Source organism: Cuculus canorus, chromosome 5, assembly GCF_017976375.1.
Source record: "Cuculus canorus isolate bCucCan1 chromosome 5, bCucCan1.pri, whole genome shotgun sequence".
Taxonomy (NCBI): domain Eukaryota; kingdom Metazoa; phylum Chordata; class Aves; order Cuculiformes; family Cuculidae; genus Cuculus; species Cuculus canorus.
This window is the reverse complement of record NC_071405.1, coordinates 35178989-35198794: the sequence shown is the minus strand read 5'-3', so window position 1 is coordinate 35198794 and position 19806 is coordinate 35178989. Positions and strand designations below refer to the sequence as shown.

Sequence of the window (19806 nt, the reverse complement as noted above, 5' to 3'; positions counted from 1 at the left end):
ATTTTAAAAACTTTCATAAATTGGTTTACATTTTAATTGAAGTCTTTAATTAATCTCACGGAAATGAAAAGATGAAGGAGAAGCCAGAGTGATTGTTTTGAAAGCACTGTAATGACACTTTTGTTTTCAGTGTATTAACTTGGGTTTTTAACAAGTCTGGAGTATCAAGAACTAACAGGTGCAGTAGGCACACTGGATGTGTTTCTTTAGCTAGAAGTGAGTGCCCTGAAGACTCAGAAGGTTCAGCTTCAATCATGACAATGCAGCAAGGCAATGATTTGCCCTGTATAGATTTGAAAAAGTGTTTGTCCATATTGACTCATCTTAAGTTTATGGAAGTAATTGCCTTGGCTGTTTTCTGTTTCATCTGCACCTTGAATATTCAGTTGTTTGTAGCGGCTGCTGTAGCAGAGATTCAGTTCTTGTTTTTCAAAGTATTGATGTGGAACACAACAGGTAGGGACCATTTTTGTTACTCGTCTCTCTCTTTTTTTTCAGAAAATGCTTTAGCGTAACTGCTAGCTGAGTGTCTGATGTGATTAAGAAGACATAGTTTCAGGGATTTGCTTTAATGCTTGCAAGAGTGTCGTTTTGATATCTGAGTCTTATGTTGTGTATAACCTCCTTAGGAGGATCATAAGAAAGATTTGAGGACATGGGAACTGTTTCTAGAGATAATGGACGAAAGCTTATGTGATGAAACAAACAATCATTTTGGTTGCCATTGACACAGTGCTCTCTTCAGCCTTCATTCTACTAAGTATACCTCAGAAACATGTGCCACTTCGTGCCCCTGGCCCTACAGAAGTGAGGAAGTTCTCCAGCTGGGGTGACGGATACTGTCATGTCCCTATTTTCTTAACAGACTTTCCATTCGGGGTTTGTAGCAAAACTGTTTTTCTTGCTCCCACTCAAGATCTTCTTGCTAGTATACTTCCAGTTGTGAGATAGAAAAGACAGCTCTGCTTTGTATTCAGCATCTCCCATTTAGTTTTCATGGTCAGCAGAAGATTCAGGGTAACGTCATTTAACAGAACACCTACTTTGAGACTATGGCTTCCACTGTAAAAAAAAAAAACAACAATGGAAACTATACATTATTTGCCTTCTGATGCTTCCACTTCTGTCTTCTTTTCAGCACCATTGTGCTGGATCCTTGCACAAATTCTGTGTTTCCTATTTTAAACAAATCCAGTTGGGTCCTCCCTTGCATAAGATTTTCTAGCTTTAATTCTACCGTTCTCATAGTAAGCGACTGAAGGGTCATTATTTGCAAGGCATTCTTTAGCACCCATTCCCTTTAAAGCCTCATGCCTCAGCCTACAGTAATCCCAAGCAGACATAAGAGAGACTGATATGCTTCAGGCTTGCTGAAGCTGTCCTGGAGATGGTCTTTGCCGTTTAATGTCCTTTTGACATGGAGTTGATGAACACACTGGTAGATGTGATAGTTGTCTTCTGTGCAGGAAACTTTCCCTGCTGCTCAGTGGTGTCCATGCAGCAGGACAGGTCCCTCAGGTGTCTGCTGGTGCGGCAAGTTTTATTTACAGGTACGGGAGCAACTTGGACATGTTTTTCCTTTTAGATCTCTCTTTTCACATTCATAGCTGTTCTGAGAAATGTCATGGCAGCAATTCCTCCATTCCTTTGACTGACTTTCTGCAAGTGAAATGTTACTGTTTGGCAGAGCCAGGTTTTCTCACTGACAGGGTGCACATACAGTAGGGATGCAGCCCAAAGTTATTACTGTTGACATCAGTATGATCACTATTAGAGCCCCGGGGAATGCTGCAGTACAGTCTCCCATCTGGCTTAAAAAGAAAGGAAAATTAAAAAAAAAAAAAAAAACAACAGATCTCTTAAGTTCAGGCAAAGGGACACACGTGTTTTAATGACAGATACTTTTTAAAGCTTGTTTGCATTTGGGTGATAATGTACGTTAGTATAGTAGGGGAAATGAGAAACTTCACACCTGGCATCTGGAAATCTTTGTGGCTCACTACCCTCCTTGACAGCAATAATGTGGCTGTAAATTTCCCCCAACAGAAAACATAACTGCATCAGCCATACCAGAAACAACCTTTCATTTTCTTTTACATGAATGCGTTGTTTTAAATCTCAGCTTTTTAATAGCTTCATATAAACATTTGTGAGGTAAGTAAGTAAGTATATTTTTATTTCTTGTTCTTATGTCATAGACTCACAGAATCATTTAGGTTGGAAAAGATCCCTAAGATCATCCAGTCCAACTATTAACCTAACACTACCAATTCCAGCAGTCCTTATAGAAAATCAGCCTATGGATCAATTTAGTGGCTGGCTGGGTCGTACTGATAATCTCACAAAAGATGAAAGGGATGTCACTCTCTCAAGCACTTTTGGTAAGTCTCTGCAGCACTAATTTAGTCTCTTCATGCATATGTTATAGCTATGCTTAATGTCAGGTGGAATTTCTTTGGCTGACCCAATGACCATTTCTTTACATTTTTTAATAGCAAAAACCAAGCGTGTGCTAAAATGTTGATACTGGTATGACTGCCAGGTTCAGGATGGGTTTGCCAGGTGCCTCAGTGAAAATGCCTTCATGAGGGATACATATACTATAAAAAGATCAAAATATAGTAGAGTGCTTGGAGGTTTGTAAAACTAAGAAATTTGGTGCCAGGTAGACTTGGCAGAAATTTAGGTGAGTATAGTACTCTGTACAGTGCCTGTGTTTTAGCAAAGCATCAGATTACTATTTCTGTGCTTGCATAGGCAGAAACTTGTGAATTAGGAACAGGGACGCTGATCACATTGCCACTGATCTCAAATAACCCTTTTGCCAAGGGACTCATCTGAATTCATACCAGTATCAGAAGGTTGAAACCGCCTATACAGTGGTTAATGCTTTTAAACCCTTTTCCATTTGTTGGTCTCTACCATGTACCAATGAAGCTCAGGACCACTCCCTCCCTTCATACTGCACTTCTCCATGTGCCAAGATGCATCCGTCCAGCCACTGCTTTTTTCATTGGGAAGTAGCGCCTGCAAAACCTTCCCGTGTTGTGTGACACACTGTGTATTCATTAGGATTAGGATTGTTTATGGTATGGGCTGCGCAGAAGGGCAGTAATTTTTAAAGCTAAACCAATATGGGATGGAGGGTTATCCTGGAAATAGCTGAGGAAGACAAAAGATTGGTATTACTTGTCCTTACTGTTTAAGGAGGGAGGCGAGAGCATGAGAGAGAACACATGTGAGAGAGAGAGAGTGCACGCATTGAAAGTGGGGAAGGAAAAGTGCATGAAGAGTTCAAAAGAAAAGTGAAATCATTTTATGCGCTGGTGACTACAGGTTACCATATTAGCAGGCTAAACTAAACATGATAAAGTGACATGAGCAAACTGAAGGCTTGGTAGAGGTAGAAATCTCTTAAGTGACATTAATAAATGTTGAATGCAATTACAGAATGCTGCATATTTAAACTTTCCTTCTTTGCTACATGAGGATGCACTCGCATCTCCTGCCAGTGAACCTGTTGTAGGTCTACAACGTAATGTTAGGTATGGGGACTGTGCAGGAACGTGTCCCCTTGTCCTTGTCCTAAATGCCAGCCTGGGGCGAGGCATGTTGGAGCTAAGAAGGAAAGTCCTCCTGTTCCTTGTGTCATGTCTGTTGCAGTCAGGACTAGAAGCCACTGGTGGCGGAGGCTGTTCAGTATGATAAGTGTGCTGGCGTGGTTGTATGTAGAGGGTAGGTACATCAGGTAGAAAACTGGATTGATCTTTCACACGCCTTTTTCACCACAACTTTTTAGACAACTAACCTCTATAACAAGCCAAAACTTTGAAGAGAGTATAGGGACTCAACGAGGAAACACGGCAGAGCTGTGGCTGGAAACCCAGTCTCCTCTCCCAGTCTTACATCAATGGTACTCAGCCACAAAACAACCTTACTGTAAAATGTCTCTTCTACTGTATCAGGCTTAATGAAAGTGGGACTAAGAATTACACATGAAACCATGTCTGCGCGCCGTTACTCATTTATCCAAAACAAGCAAAGAGGTTTCCAAATGTACACTTTTTGGATAAATGTTATGTTATGTAAAGGCATGAGCTGGGAAGCAAAAGAAAGTGGTGATTTACTCTAGAAACAAATAAGTGGTAAAAAGAATATAAATAACTGTAATTTTCTTTTGGTTCTCTGGTATGTCCTATCCCTCAAAAATTATTTTTAAAAGAGCCCTCCCATCATCCAATGCAACCATTTTAGGTAAAATAATTTATAATGAAAATTGCAGATATTAGGATGCTAATGCATATGGTGGATACATGAAGCAAAATTTTCTTATGATTCTCCAAGATAATCCTTCAGATTTTGAAAAGCACAAATGGGTCTTGTAAATGATAATTACATTAGCAATGTGGGATTTACACTGCTTGGGACATACTGTGGATTGCTGGGATCGGTGGAGGCCACAGAGCCTGGGGCAGAGGGGCAGGCTCTGATAAATTAGTAGGTTATGAGGAACACTTCCAAACAAAAATCACTTTAGTGTGCGGCATTATTTGATTACTCAGCTCTTCATTGCTGTCTCTTGTAGCTGAGCTTCAAGGTAAGCAGGAGTGTCTTCTGTTCTTTAACAGCCTGTCATATTCTAATACCTGAGTTCACAATAACATTAAGGTTTCTTCTTCTCCCCTTGGACTGATGTTCTTAGGATCCTTTATGCTAAAAAAAGAGTTAAGGGAGTCCCAATTTTAAGCATGTTTTGAAACTGGGTTTGCAAGAAATTACTTACTTGTGTAGCTCAACTGTGTTGTGGGTCTCTCTTGTGGGTTCATAATTGGAACAAAATATTTATTGTACTGGAGCTAGAATGACATTGTTAGCTATAAAATCTCCACAAAATGTTACTTTGTGCTTGTGAAACAACTTGGAAACCAAGGTTAGTGTTGGATATAGTCCAAGATCTTTCATATGCTGGTCAAACGTTTCTCCATTTGGCCCATCTGCTGTCAGAATCTGTCATCTAACAGAAACTGAGTCCAAATACCCTGGACATATTGCAAATTTAAATACCTCTTTGCACCTGCTGTGAAAATAAAGCATCTTAACTGCATGGGACACAGACACCAAATATTTCATAAGCTAAATAAACAGGCTTTGCAAAACGGTGTATGAAATGCCACTGCAGGGTCTGTGGAGCTAAAAATGAAGGCAGTGGATTGCATTGCCCCTTGTCTGCAGATGAACAACTCCTCCCTGGGAGCTGTATGGTGGGACCCCAGCCTTGGCATTGGCGGGGTTTGGCATTGACCTGTTTTAGACAGCCTCTGGATCTGGCCAGAAGCCCCATCACTGAGCAGGAGAAGTGACCTGCTCTCTTAAAATCTCATTATAGTAGATGCTGAGTTGAGAAATAATGTCACAGCTTTTCCCATTTGTAATGTCATCAGTGGAAGAAATTCACCCCCTTTAATGCCTCAGCTTTGCTTTCTATTAATGCTGCCGGTAGGTATTGTGGGGTGTAAAACTAGTCTGACTGCAGTCCACCATTATAATGGGCAAGGAGTTCAAAAACGTATTTGGCAGTATACAGACATTTTTAAAATGTGCTGCATTTTCTGAAGGCTGCTTGCTGTCTGCAAATCGGATGCTTGAGCCTTGCAGAGAGGGAAACCTCCATTACTTTTACAAATCTTGTTTGACAGCAAATCTTGGTTGCTCTGTGCAGGAGTGATTGAGATGGTCCATGGATGTTTCTGCAGTTCTTACATCTGTCTGCCTATTTGTGTGCACTGACTTGTTCATAGAGATTTATTTCAAAGGTATATTGTATAAACAATATAAACAATATAATGCTATTCTGTAAGATCAGTCTTTCATTATGTTACTTTGTGCAGCCATTTCTGAGTCTTTTAAGGACCATCGCTGTGCAACACGACTCTAGTCAAAAGAAACATGCAATATTTCAAGCATTTGCCTCTTATAGTTCTTGAATCACAGGTTCATACTCAGCACCTTGGTGAAGCATCAATACCAATTTAAAGTAAATTTTTTTGTCTTTTTTATCATCTCTCTCTCAGCTCAAACTGCTTTTTTTTGGTATATGCAGCTTAGAAGCATGTAAGCATTAAGATATACATGTAATTTAAAATGGTTGAAACATTTTAGTTGTGTAATGGTTGAATATTAAACATGGGGGGTAAGGATACTGTTGTAGTGATAGTTAAAAGTGTGTTTCTTGAAGAATAAACAATAGAAAGCAAGCCAGCATCCAGAATTTCTCCTCTGCAAATGAACGATACTTGAACAACTCTAATTCCTTTAAAAATGAACTTCATTTTGCCTAGGAGAACAAACAGAACTGGAGCCACCTACTGAGAAATTCTATTTTGCTAATTTTTATCTATTCTAATGCAAATAGTGATTTTAATCCCCTTAACTCATCCATCATGCATGACAGGTCAGCCAGCCCATTGTCTGTGTATTTGAAGGATTCCTGTCCAAATCAGACTTTCTGTCAGCAGCACTGGGCAAGAGTCTTCTTTCTGAACTGCTCACGTTGCTGAAAAAATTGTGGCTACTTTGGAAAATAACACGGCAATCACATATGCTAGTGGAAGTTGCATGGGGTCTTCACAGATAGGTTACTGAGAGTTCCTGTCATAGCAGGGGGAAAAAAAAAGAATGTCAGATTAAGGACATCTAGGTTTTTGTATAATCTACTAAACATCTGTAGCTGATCCAGAGAGATTGCAAAGGTCAAGTTTGGGGATTTTTTTTTTTTTCCTATGGGGATGTCTTTATATATTCTGAAGCCTAAAAATTGCTGTTTGTTTTGAAATGCATTTTTGATTGCAGTAAAGTACAGTTTATAGTAAGTAGAAAATCATATAATTACAAGGGAGCAGAAAATTTCCATGTATTTTTGTAACATTTAAATTTTAATTAAATGGGGCTTAGAATAAATTGTATAACCTTCTTTTGTTGAGACAACTGACACTGACAAAATATTAATTAATGAATATTCAGAGACATCTCTGGATCAGTCCTCTTTCTTTGAAATATGTTCTGTCTGTGCTTTTAAAAACTCAGAGGAAGAAAATTAATAAACATTGCTTATGTGGAATATTTCCCAGCCTGAAGACCTGCCAAACAGAATCCAATGCATTACATTAGTGTCAGTGAAGACTTTTGAACCAGATTTGTCTGTGGGTCTTTTTCATTGTTTTCTTTAAAACTGAATCTGGGATAAAAAAAAAAGGTTAAGACTTAACATGCAGAGAATATCTTTCTGTGCTACTATTAGGTCATTTCCCTTTTGCTGTATAAATTAAATTGTGGTATGGCTTCAGTGTGGGATCATTTTATTGTTGTTGTTTTTAATACAATGCACAAAAAGTTCTTTTCTTTGGAAGTATCATTATGATATAACTCCAGTGAATCATTGTAATTGTTCGCTCATTAGCATCCAAAGGGATTATTTCGGTTATTTTGTTTCTTGGATCTTTTCTTTTCCCTGTCCTCTTGGGCAACCCAGTTACAGTACACTTTGCAAGCAGTTAATTTGTGTATAATAATACTTAAGTGGCTTATTGTAATCTTGTGTGTGTCTGCATACACCCACACGGCTTGGGCAGCCCTTATAACCCATTTTAGGAACCCTCCAGTCTTTGTGGGAGGGCCACTTTTGTGCGTGGTCCCTGCCTAAATTCAGTTAGAGCTTTGGCTCTTAAGGACTTGGTGCAGAGTTAAATAACAAGATCCAGCAGGTCTAAGACACTCAGTTACAGTTTTTGCCCCCACGTCATTCCCTGGGGGACTGTGAGGACCTGCCTGCATCCTTGGTGGTGGGTGAGGGGGGCAGCCCCAGCCCTCTGACAGTTGCCCATGCAGAGAGATGGGAATCCTGTGTTTGATGCAGGTTTGAAGCTGATTATTTTTGATACAAATCAAGTGAAAAGCAGCTCTCATTCTCTTCCACAGAGCCACAGGAGTTATCTCCTGCCTTGTATTCCTATTATCAAAGGCTGCCTAAACTCAGTAGTCCCACAAATTCACAGATTCGGGCTAGTAGTGATAGTAAATTCCCTAGACAGGATCTCCTCTCTATACTTTAAGTCATTATATGTACTACTATTAAAGAAGGGAAAAAAAGGAAAAGAAAAGAAAAAAAAAAAAGAGGGGAATCAAGGAAGTGTTTGCATTGGCTCACTTGGCAATTAAAAATACATAAGTGAAAGAATTGCTGCGAACTTGCCCAAAGGGCTATAATAAATAACATCCTGCACAACGAGTACGTAAGTTGTGCTATATGGTTTTGAATGAAATTACTATGTTTGGTTTTAGGCCTCTTGGTTGGGATTTTTTTCAGAATTGTAGCAGTTGGAATACAAATAGGCTTATGTTTCTGTAATTGTGGTAAACTTATTTTTGAGATCACTGTTTGATCAACTGTAAATATTACCAGTTCGAGGGCTAAATGCTGTTGTTGAAGTCATTCAGGCAAATCCAGCAGAAGTGTAAATATGGCAGAAAAAGCTAAACAATATGGCAAAGGAATATTTGCTGACTTAAGAGTGCAGGATCAACACCAATATTTTTCCAGTGATGCTAAACCTCTTGTAACTGCTAAATTGGATTTGTAGTTGAATGAAGTATCAGCTGCTGTTGGACAAGCCCATAAAGGCTGGACGGCTGGCCTTTTGTAGGCAGGGCTTAAAGGACGATTGATATGTTTTAGCACTTTTGGGATTATTGTGATTAGGAGGAAGCCATTCTGAATGATAGAGAAAAGGGTGTAAAAAACACAGTCCACAGCTGGTAAGCAGCATGTGTTTGCTATAAGGAGAGGTCACGACTAGTTGATCCTGCTGATTCTGGCATTGATTGACAGTCAAGAAAACTTGATATTATGAAGTAGACCCTTCTTTTTTTCTCTTCCTCCTTTTTTTCTTCTTAAAGAAATTATGCTTCTGTTGTGTAAAGCCAAAGGATTTTCAAAATCTGGTGCACTCACCAGTTGCGAGCTAAATGTTCAGAGACACAGCTGCAAATTTGGAGTTGTTAAAATATCATCTACAAATTAGTATTCAACCCAGATCTGTAAGTACAGTAAATAGGAGTTACAGAATTATCTGTGGTGTTTGTGTTTGCCTTTTTCATATGTGTTAGTCTTAACTAAAACCTTCTTTGTCGTACAGTAGAAAATTTATGCTAAGTATGTGGAAATTTCGAGTTTGCTGAACTTGTTAACTGTTATGCCTCTGGTATACCTTAAGATGTTTGGTGAGGAATAATATGTGTAAAAAATATTTTACTATCTGGAAAACAGTTTGATCATTTTTTTTTCTATTAAACACCTGCCCCGGCAAACATGTAGGCTGTTTCATCTTAACTCTGCTTCCCACTTGGAAACGTAGCACTTTTTTTTTGTGAGCAGCCATCCGAAAGCTCACAAATGCACATTTAAATAGTTGGATCTCTGACTCTTTAGTGGGGCTGTACCTCTTTCAAAATTTGAGTTTAGCATACCACACAGGAAAGAACACAAGCTTGCCAACTCCCGCTGAGCGTTTTTTCAAGCCTGTGAAAAGAATGAATTATTCAGCAGTAAGCATGCTTACAGCTGGCCATTTGGGAGCTTTGATGTGCGAATCAGGCGGTTGCATGAATGCCCTTATTGTCATGTTATGTGTACACAGTGTGTGAATTATTGAAAATAGTGAGGCCTGAGCCTCATCTGGTAGAGATTACAGTGCAGGCATGCTGGGTGAAGGTCTGTAATTGAAAATCCCCAGATGCTGTTTATTTGGCCTATGTCACGTGGCCTTCTGCAGAAAGCTTGTCTGAACAAAATGCTGCCCGCCTGGGAAGCACCGCCCAGCCCCCTCCAAAGCCCTCGCAAAACCCAGTGTGTGGACAACTTAAACACCTGCCCATAATATTTTTAAAGGCTTAAATTAGATTTGCCTATAACGTTTAAATAGAGGATGCCTTACTTAGGGGTTTAAAGTGCTTAGCCAGTTGTTGACTTGCAGAGCCCTTTTATCTACAAGAGGCTTTTTGTTAGCCAATTTAGCTTTAAAGCATCTTCAGAAAGCGGCACCAGCAAATTTTAGCGAGCTCTCCCAAAGCTGCATATTCTACTGACAGAATGGAACAGAGAAGCACCGGGGCTGAGCACTGCGGTGGTGGAGTGGCTCTTCTTCCATGGGCTATGAGCTCAGCTGCCCAAGGGCCCTGTGTCTACCTTCTGATGTAGGAAAGTGTTGAAATCAGCCCATCCTCACTGACGATGTTCACACATGGGCCCCTGTGACATCGGGTGGAATCGGGATCCGGCCTGTGCTCAACAGTGAGACAAAGGGCTCAGTGCTGCTCACAGGGGCTGTCCCAGGAATGGGAGTTCATCAGCAGGCTCCTCATCAAGCAAAATTCCTGCTAGCTCTCCAGATTTGGCCCCTGGGCACTTTGCAATTGCCTGGCCAGTGCAGCAGCTTCAAGCAGAGAAATGGAGTTTACCAAAATCATCTGAATAGCCTTGCCATGGTGAAAATACAGCCATGAACATGACTTGGGAGGCAAAGTGTTTGTGTAGCTTTGTCCTCTGACTTTGCACAAAGGCTGTGAAATACCTGTTTCAAACCCACAGTCTTGTAGAATTTGGAGAAACTTGTAGTACGCTATTTCGTGAAAAGAACAGGCTTTTCTATTTGGTCATTACTTGAACTATTTTGCGGAGTATGAAAACTTTTTAAAATTAGCTGTTCGTTTTCAAATTGCTAACTGGCTTGATTTCCCACATTTGCCTATTTTTATCTCATTCAGATGGTGCCTATTACTGGGAGCTGGGAGGGCGGAGGTTTAATTTGTGTCACTAATATTCTAAATAAAGACGCATGCCCACCCGCCACACAACCAGTGGCTCTGCAGGGACGTGATGCACTGGCTTGCTGCCCCACTGCTGGTTGGGACTGAGTTTGAGCAGTGTCTGGGACACCAAGAAAAAGGACCAGGTGTGGTTGCGGGCATGTGCACAGCTTGTGTAGGTCCTGGTAGAGCTGCCTGTGGTGGCCTGGTGGCTCCTGCACAGAGGTGGTGGTACCATTTTTGGGCTGTGAAGAGGTTACCAGTTATGCACTCCTCACCCAGAGGTCTATTTTCACTTCTGAGGCCCTTGCTGATGCTGAGTGAGCAAGGCCAAACCCACCCTCAGGACCAAGGGGTGGCACCTGTGAGCCTCATGAAGACTTTTTTGGGGGCTGATGCTTGGGCTGCTTTAGGCTGGTTTTGGAATAACGTTATTGGAGGAGACTTCCCTGCACAAGGGTCTTCTGTTAGAACAACAACTGCCTCCCTGGGAGAGAGGCATTCGGGCTCCTCCCCACTTTGCAGCTGCTTCCACTTATTTTGAACAAGAGCAGAAATGTCAGTCCTCCATGCCGCCTGTGAGATGTCTGGGATCACCACACGCTCACTTATTTAGGATGATACTCCTTGGGGATGGGGCAGTAGTTTGGGAAGGTGGAGGAAGCCTGTGTCCCACTGGTTGGCAGGAGCAGGGCTGCCCTGGGCATTCCCTGGAGAGATCACAGAGAGACTTTAAGACCCTACAAAGCCTCACAGGTTTTCTAGCACCTGCACCGTTTTCTACCTGAACCCCTTTTTTACTTCCTGCCCTAATTAAAAAAGATGTTCTATTGTGTAAAATGCCTCTTCCTCAGCATCAGTCCAGGGAGAATTACAGTTTGCAATTGCACTGACAGCACAGAAGGGCATGACCAGATAAAGTGTGAATTTAAAGAAAAAAGATCCAACCAAAAAACCCAGAAGAAGCCTATGTAAAATATTTGTTGTTGTCCTCCCCTGATCCTTTTGAGATCCTTGGAAAAAGATTCCTGTGCTGTGAAGATATTTTATCTAACTGGCCATCTCGCTATGCCTCTCTTTGATACCTGAACCAAAACATTCAAATTAGGAAACCGTCTTAGCAGAGGACAAGAAGAAGGGGGTAAACATTTACAGTTCATAAACCTGACCTGTTCTCTTCTGCCAGGCAATTTCCCAGATATATATATATATATGACAGGGAGCATGGGGGAGGGCGTGTATGGAAAGTATTTCCACAGCTTCTTATTATTAATAAGCATTTTATTAATAAGCATTTTTCACTCTAAGATTTCTAATGGTCATTTAGAGAAATTCCTTGAGCCTCCTTTTATTTCAAGCTCTTCTCACTTCTGAAAACAGGAGAAGGTGATTTTTAGGATTATTCAGCCTTCCTTTCTTTAAAATCCTCTCTGGGCCCTGGTCCTCAGGAGATAAGATCTTTTTTGTTAGTATCTGTCAGAGCTGCTAAAGAAGAGCACCAGTGTTTGGTAGATAACACAAAAGCTGTAAACTTTTAAGCCTCATGAAGCTACAGTATCTTCTGCACTGGCTTAACCTGATGCATATTTATTTGCTGTGTTGAAAACGTGGCTGTAAGGAAAATGTGACTGTTTCCTTGGCCACTTTGTATGGTTCCTTATAGAGTTCCTCCTCACTGTAAGTCAAATTATTCCACCCTGTTGACTCTTTAGCTACACTGCAGCTCGACTTCACCTTAAGGGGAAGCGATCACTTTGCAAAACCACAATCTTGTTAGTCATACCCCTGCCGGGCTAGATAAACGGCTAGAGAAACACCTCCTTGATTCAAGCCAGAGCACTTCATGGATGGACTGGGGCTCAATTGGAGACAGCACTTGACAGGTATTTTGAATAATATAGTCTAGACTTTCAGTGCTTGGTGTTTTTTTAAAGCTGCTTTTCCTGTCAAGTGGCTGCCTGGGAATCTGAGCTTTCCTTTAAAATTAGTTTTTTAGCTTTCTTGACTGGGAAGAAAACTGTGAAGCTCTGAGCAGGTTTAGCTTTTCCTTCCTCAGCTATGGCTGTGGACTTTGTAGGACTGCCTTAATGGCAAGGAATGGCTGGAGTGACCTCTGCTTTGATTTTATATCTGAAATGTCTTCATTACAGATGGAGGAGCAAGGGATGGCAGTGCATCCTTTACATCACCTTACAGAGTCATTGACTTCGCAGAGTCGCTGACTGCTGTAAGGACAACCTGTCAATACTTCTAGCACCAAAAGTAACCTATTCTACGTGCTTTATGTTTGCACATACTTAAAGATACGTGAAGAAGGTACTTTCTGAAGGGTGGACATTCCACAATTAAATCAAAATGTGTGTTTAGAAATACCATACCAGTGATTGCAGGAATGTGGTGATCTCTGAATTTCACTGTATCACAGAGGGCTGCTCTTGAGGGCTTCCACCCCTTCGGGCTCCCAGCTGGCAAGTGGTGAAATACATCTTCCTGTTCTTCTTTTAGTTTTTTGCATCTCTTTGCTGTCTTCTAGCCTAGTACTCAACTGTAGAACTTTTCCGTCTAGTGTTAATGAAGAGTAAAGCAGCCCCATTTCTGTTCGTGCCCAACACCTGCAAGTGAATTTGCTGTCACATCACCATGAGGTAGCTGCTGTTACAACAAAAGGACATACGAAGACAACCAGCACTATGAAAACTAATTCTCTGTATTTGAAGTAAACTGTTTGGGTGCTGAGAAAGAACATGAGAATACAGAGATACAGAGACTGAGCATTCCCTGTTTTCATTCCATGAGCACAAAGACTCTTGTTCACTGCACATGGCAAATACCTTATGGACATGACAGGCTGCAGAACTGCTGTTCAGCCAAAAGACAAGGTCTTTCCGTGAAATTAGGTAACTAACTGTTCCTTTTGCACACAGCAATCCCTCATTTGTGTGCAGGAATATTGCTTGTTTGTGAAACTATTTGCTCACACAAAATCTACCTTGTGGAGTTTGAACAGGAGATCTACTGAAGAGTTACAAACCTCACATCACCATTAGATTGGTTGTGGGAAACCTGGCATAAGTTCAGACCAGAACAAAAAGGGAATTGGAGAAAACATAGCCCTACTCTGAAATGTGTTGATATTTCATGTTTTAGTACCTCTTAGCAAAAAAGGAAAAGTGAAAATGAAGGTCCAGTTTGACTAATTGTATTAAATCTTCCAGTCAACAAAACACCCTTTGGACATAGGCATACTACTTCAAAACTTTCCTATCTTTCTCCCACAACATCAAAACAAAATAGTTTGAGTCCCTGACTGATATAATAACTTTCTGCACTCCCCAGCGATGTACTCATCCACTTCAAAATAACTTGGTGGGTGGCAAGTTATTTTCTTAACCTCCCCATTTTCAGCTTGCTGCTAAATCAGTTTTCTCTTTATATGCGCACACACTACTTATCCCCTGTGCCGAATGCAAATACCTCCATAACTTAGGATTGTTGAACAAGTATATTTAAGCTATTAGAACGTATGGAGAAGTAACATAATATGCAGTGAAAATAAACAGGACACCACATAAAACTGTGTTATCTTCCATGTCAGCAATATTTAGGAAGGAAATTGTTTAGGAAGAAAATGTTGGTTTGTGTTAGGTTGCATAATGTGTGACTAAGGAAGAGTCAAATAGCCATTTTAGAAACTTGGAAATGCTATGTTTCCAAGAGAAACAGAGCTCTAAATAACGAACCACTGTGTTGATCGGCCCCACTGCAGCAGGAACTTCTGCACTGCAGGGTGACCACTCTTGTGTGGAGACCTAAGAGTGTGATTGACAACCTGCTGAACTGGGACAGTGATTTCAGTCAGTGGAGGAGGCAGAGTGCTTTCTGACAGGAAGGATAGATTTTGCTGTCCACCACATAGAATTAAAACTTGTAGAAAAGCTGATGTGAAACCATAACATCTGTGTAATTGGCACTTTTGTTCAGGTGGCACACAACCTTCTTGAGCAGCTGCTCCTCCCAGCAGGGGTCCAGGTGGGCAAACATTACCCAGTGCAGTTGGAAGCAAAATCAGAGGAGCCCAGACCTTGTGTCAGCCCCTGCGATGGGGAGTTCTCCAGTGAGAAATCATCCTGGGCACCACCACTGGACAAGGAGGTGCCTCTTTGCCTGCAAACAGCTGCAGGACTTCAGTGGGAAAACACTGAATCTGTAGCACTCTGCATAGTTTGTGGTACATATGATGTCTGTTAAGGAGAGGGGAGAGAAATACTGATGAACAATGTGAAATACTGATAAATAGTTTATAAAGGAAAAGTGGAGTAGGTGTAAGAACACGTGAGCCTCATATGCATGGAACTCAAATGTTCAAATTTGATATTTTTTTTGGTGTTCATGGATCTGATGCTGTTTGTCCCTTATCATGAATTTTTCTTTGTTTCAGGTAGGAATGAATTGATAGCCAGATACATCAAACTTAGAACAGGGAAGACACGGACCAGGAAGCAGGTAAAATAATCCGGTGGGGAAGTATGCATGTCAGTGAATGACAAAACGTGGCATTTTTGGCTGCAGTGGCTGTCTTTGCTTCAGCTCTGATGAGATGATGTATTGACTTCACTGTTCAGATTAAATACATTCTATTTAGAAAATATTTAAAACTCTGGGGTTTTGTTGTTGTTGTGCATCATTTCAGTGGTGATTTGAGGATGCATTTTTATTAACTTATGCATATATGAAGCTATTATCCCTTATATTTGGGAAAAAAATTCAAAAGTTGAAGCAGAAGCATGGAGTACTGTGCCTTATTTCTTGATAAGGACAATTACAGAATATAATGATTATTTTGTGATGGTGAATAATAGAAGTTCTAAAAGTCCAGTCAATTCACCTATATAATAGCAGTTATGATCCTTGGGTATGAGAGGTAAATAAATAAAACCTATCTATCAGGACTGATTCTAATCATGCTCTCAGCTCACAGGCAGTACTTGCTACAGGATGAAAAAATCATAAAAAAAGTCTCTAAGAGCCTTCGGGCTCCTGGTCTGTGAGCACAGTAAGATTTCATTCATCAAAGAGTCAGAATAAACCTCTAACCAGTCTTAAGTCTTTTTCAGATGATTATCAAATGACCATTAACTTATCTCATATGACTAAATCCTTTATGATATCCGCCGTGATCAGCAGTCTCACAGAAGGCACACACTCTGTGTAGTTTATGCGGTGGTTACTAAATCTTTGCACTGCTTTAAAATGCTTTGCAAATTGCAGAGAACTCTTGCTTTCTTTAACATCAAGTGTGAGATGCCCTTTCTCCCCATCCACATGCGTGAGGAAAGGGAAGGCAGAAGCTGATACGTTTGCATGCTACGCATGTTTTGTATTGCAGGGAAAGGTGATGCTGAGTCAGCACACACAAAGATAGCCTGCTGCTAGCGCTCAGATTTAAAGCACTTTGGACTGGGTGGTATTTTGTCCTCAGTGGTGGTGTTTGTCAGTTAGGGAGAAAATGTATGTACAAAGGATGAAAGCAGACATGAGAAAGGAGAGAAACTGCAGCGCACGGAGAAGAAACAAACAAAAGGTTGGCAGAGAAATCTGAAACAAAAGACAAAGTCTCAAGGTCTTCCCTGCTATGCCCACACAAGCTCCAGTAGTCAGGGGTTAAAAATCCTAAAATCGCATCAGTAGTCGAAATACAGACTTTGTGGCTAGAGTTTTGGCCAACATGGTCTGCCTCTATGCTTGTACATCCCTCTGTAGTGATTTATAAATCACTTTGGAATGAGTGTTTAAGAAAAAATTCATTGTCGTTATTTTTGAGTTTCAACTGAGCAGTTAAATGTTACAATTGTGCTTCTTGTATAACCTTTAACACCACTAATAGCCCACTGAAAGCAAAACAAATGAACATGTGTGAAAACTTGGTTATGTGTTTGACTACAAAATTGCTTAGTGAGAGGTAGTATAACTCTGAATTACTGCAAACTGGTTCCTGAGCTGCTTCCCAAAGAAGTCTCGGAAGGTGTCCTTCATGGGCTGTGCTCATTTATGCATTACTGTTTGCTTCTCTACTAAATATACAGGGTATTTGGTACTGTTGTTATGGAATAATCTTATAGAGGGGTGAAATCAAGCTTTGTTTCTCCTTTTCTTTTGCTTTGTTATTTCCCAGACAGGAATTGTTACTAACTTAGGAAAAATGTACAACACCTGTTATGGTATGCCCCGGGTTAAATTACCAAGAGAGATTTCTCTTTAGCGGTTTTTACCATCTCTACAGGTTTTAAACCTTCACACAATGATGCTGAGGAGCATCATTAAACCCTCATCATCAGTAGCATAGATTTCAGTACATGCCTGAGTAAACAAGAATGGGAATCTTGGCCCAGACCCTCCTCCGCTCAATCTAAAACTTCCGACCAACTGGTTTAGTACAGGACTGGGTTTACACAAATTTTGTACCAAAATGTAATGACAATGGGCCAAACCTGGGCAACACCCAAGATAATGTTAAGTTACTGGTTCCCACTTATGTGCGTGTTTTGTGGGCAGACTTGATGCTGACGTTACTGAGGAATCCGCTTCAGGAACCTGTGTTGTTCCAGTATTTTATCATTTGTTCCAGAATTCAAAGCATTTCAGTGGAGTCAATACACAGCCTGAGGCTCCTCATTGGAGCTGCAGAACACAATAAATAATGGATAAAACTTCTCAGTGCCAAGTTGTGTCTGAAGTCTAGTGGCAAATGGTCAGAGCGGGCATCTGTGTCCATAGCAGATGGGGTAGAAATCTTGTCAGTTCCCTGTGCAAGAGTGCAGGGCCTGGCCATGGATGGGATCAGTACCAAAGCACGTAGGCTGCATCCAACTGTGAAATGTGTCTTCTCTCTTGTAGCTGAATGCACAACCTGGTGGGTTAGGCTTCTTTTTTTTCCCCTTTTTTTCCTTAATAAAGTCACTGCAGTGATGACCTGTATTGTTAAGCCTCGGTGCTAAGAGCTTGGTATCTGGCTGGGAATGTGGTATCTTTAACAAGAGAGCTTACTGAAGATGCAAATAACTTCCTCCCCTCAGAAAAGTTTCTTTTTTTAAAAAAAGAAAAAAAACCAGACATTTTAAATTTGATTTGCTTTTTGTTTTTCTTTTGTTTGTTGTTTTTTTTTTTTTTCCTATAAACCTGAAAAATGTAGGTGTCTAGTCACATACAGGTCTTAGCAAGAAAGAAAGTTCGAGAAATTCAAGCCGCCATTAAGGTACGTTTGGCTTGCCCAGTTGTAGGGGGCTTTTCATCTCCATGGTTACAGGCTTTTCCTTTGTTTCCTCCCTTCCCCTACCCTGCAGGTGTCTAGTCACATTCAGGTTCTTGCCAGAAGGAAATCTCGTGATTTTCATTCCAAGCTGAAGGTATGCGCTTTTCTGCTTTTGGGCTTGTGGTTGCTATGCCTGTCCCTTCCTCCTCCCCGCGGTGATGGGCGAGTGCCTGGTGCTGCTGTGCCTGTAACCTCGTTTTCCTGCATGTGGTAGCTGTCCGCGTCTCTTTGTGTTTAATCTCTGTTTCCTGCACTAGCACCCACATTAAAAACGTTGTTTTAACATTGTCCAAAAGCAAAGTGAACTACTACTCTTCATAACAGCTCAGCACCTATACCTGATTTTTAACCTGTTAGTCTATTTTTTCTTTTTTTTAACAATCGAGTGCTTGGAGTGTATTTAAATACACGGGGATTTTATGCAGTTGTGTAGACGCTTTTTCTTTTTTTTACTTTTTCCAGAGGGGTAATTGGGGTAATTGTTTTCCATTCCCAAATGTTTTTGTCTGTGCTTTTGAAATGCTATCAAGAATATTTAAACCAGATCATTTATTCCATGTGCCAGAGAGCACAGCTTATCAAGATTGCTCTAACTGTAAGGTGTTCCTAGAATACAATCTAGTATCACCTCAAGTTACATACTGTTTACAAGTTTCCCTGAAATTTTATTTTTTAAAGTAAAATATTAATGTTTAATCTTTGGAGAGCCTCAGTCAGAGACCTCTTCAGGGAATATTAAGTATGTTTGCTTGATCTGACATGATTAATTGTACATGTCCCTGTTTTCCCTGGTTTCCATAAAATATATTCTAAGGCTAAAAAGAAAGTCTTGGAAATGCTTAATAGTGATTTCTTGGATTGCTTGTTTTTTCAAGTTCTCCAGTGGAGATCTTGGGATCGTTTTTGTTTTGTTTTCATGTTACTTAAAAGTGGAAGAGGAGGTTTTGCAGTTTTCACTGTTGATTTTTTTTTCTTTTTAATAAAAAGCAAAGGAACTTGTAAATCTTTTACTTCCCTCCTTTTTTCTTTTTGTCAATTTTTTTTCCAGATGCGAAAAAAATCGTGTGGGTTTTTTTTTTCTAGCTGAAAAGCAAAATTTTTCAGAAAACAGTACTAAGCAGTGAGCACTGTGGATGCTTACCATGATCCTAGAACTGCAGCATATAAATTACAGCCTGGCTTTGTAACAAGCCTCCTTGACAGAAGCACTGGGTTTTTCGTCCGCAGTGGGCAGCATGCTGGCAAGCTTGTATGGCTGTTGGTGGCTGGCTGTTTAGCTGCACTGGCTGAGCGATTGGGGTTCGTAAAGAACAACTAAGACGACTTAAACATACTGCTTTTTAACCGAGGGTGCAATAATACAGAGATATGTAGCATTTTAAGCTTAAATTGTCAATCCTTGATGCCTAAGATTAAGTATGTAAATAGGTGGCCTTACTTTCAGAGGTGATTAGCACCAGCAGCTCTCAGGGAGTTTTATGGGACTCGTGGGCACTCAGGGCAAGAAAAATCAGAAAGCCCACTTAGATACCAAAATGCAGGTCTAGGAGCCTGACAAAAATATTGGATTTACTGTTCTTAAATCTTTCCCTTTCTGAATGCCTAAAATAGCTTAAAATATGAAGACACAAAGAAAA

The 19806-nt window shown here is 40.5% G+C and overlaps 1 protein-coding gene across 4 annotated transcripts in view; it reads left to right on the top strand.

Moving 5' to 3' along the window:
• TEAD1 (TEA domain transcription factor 1) overlaps window positions 1-19806 on the top strand; it is a 157519-nt gene that overhangs the window by 96783 nt on the left and 40930 nt on the right. Inside the window, exons 4-6 of one of the 4 annotated variants that reach the window (XM_054067327.1) lie at window positions 15299-15363; window positions 18050-18112; window positions 18201-18263. In XM_054067327.1, coding sequence (XP_053923302.1) covers window positions 15299-15363; window positions 18050-18112; window positions 18201-18263 — 191 coding nt within the window. The remainder of the gene's footprint in view (window positions 1-15298; window positions 15364-18049; window positions 18113-18200; window positions 18264-19806) is intronic. The other 3 variants (XM_054067329.1, XM_054067328.1, XM_054067330.1) reach the window with 3 other exon arrangements.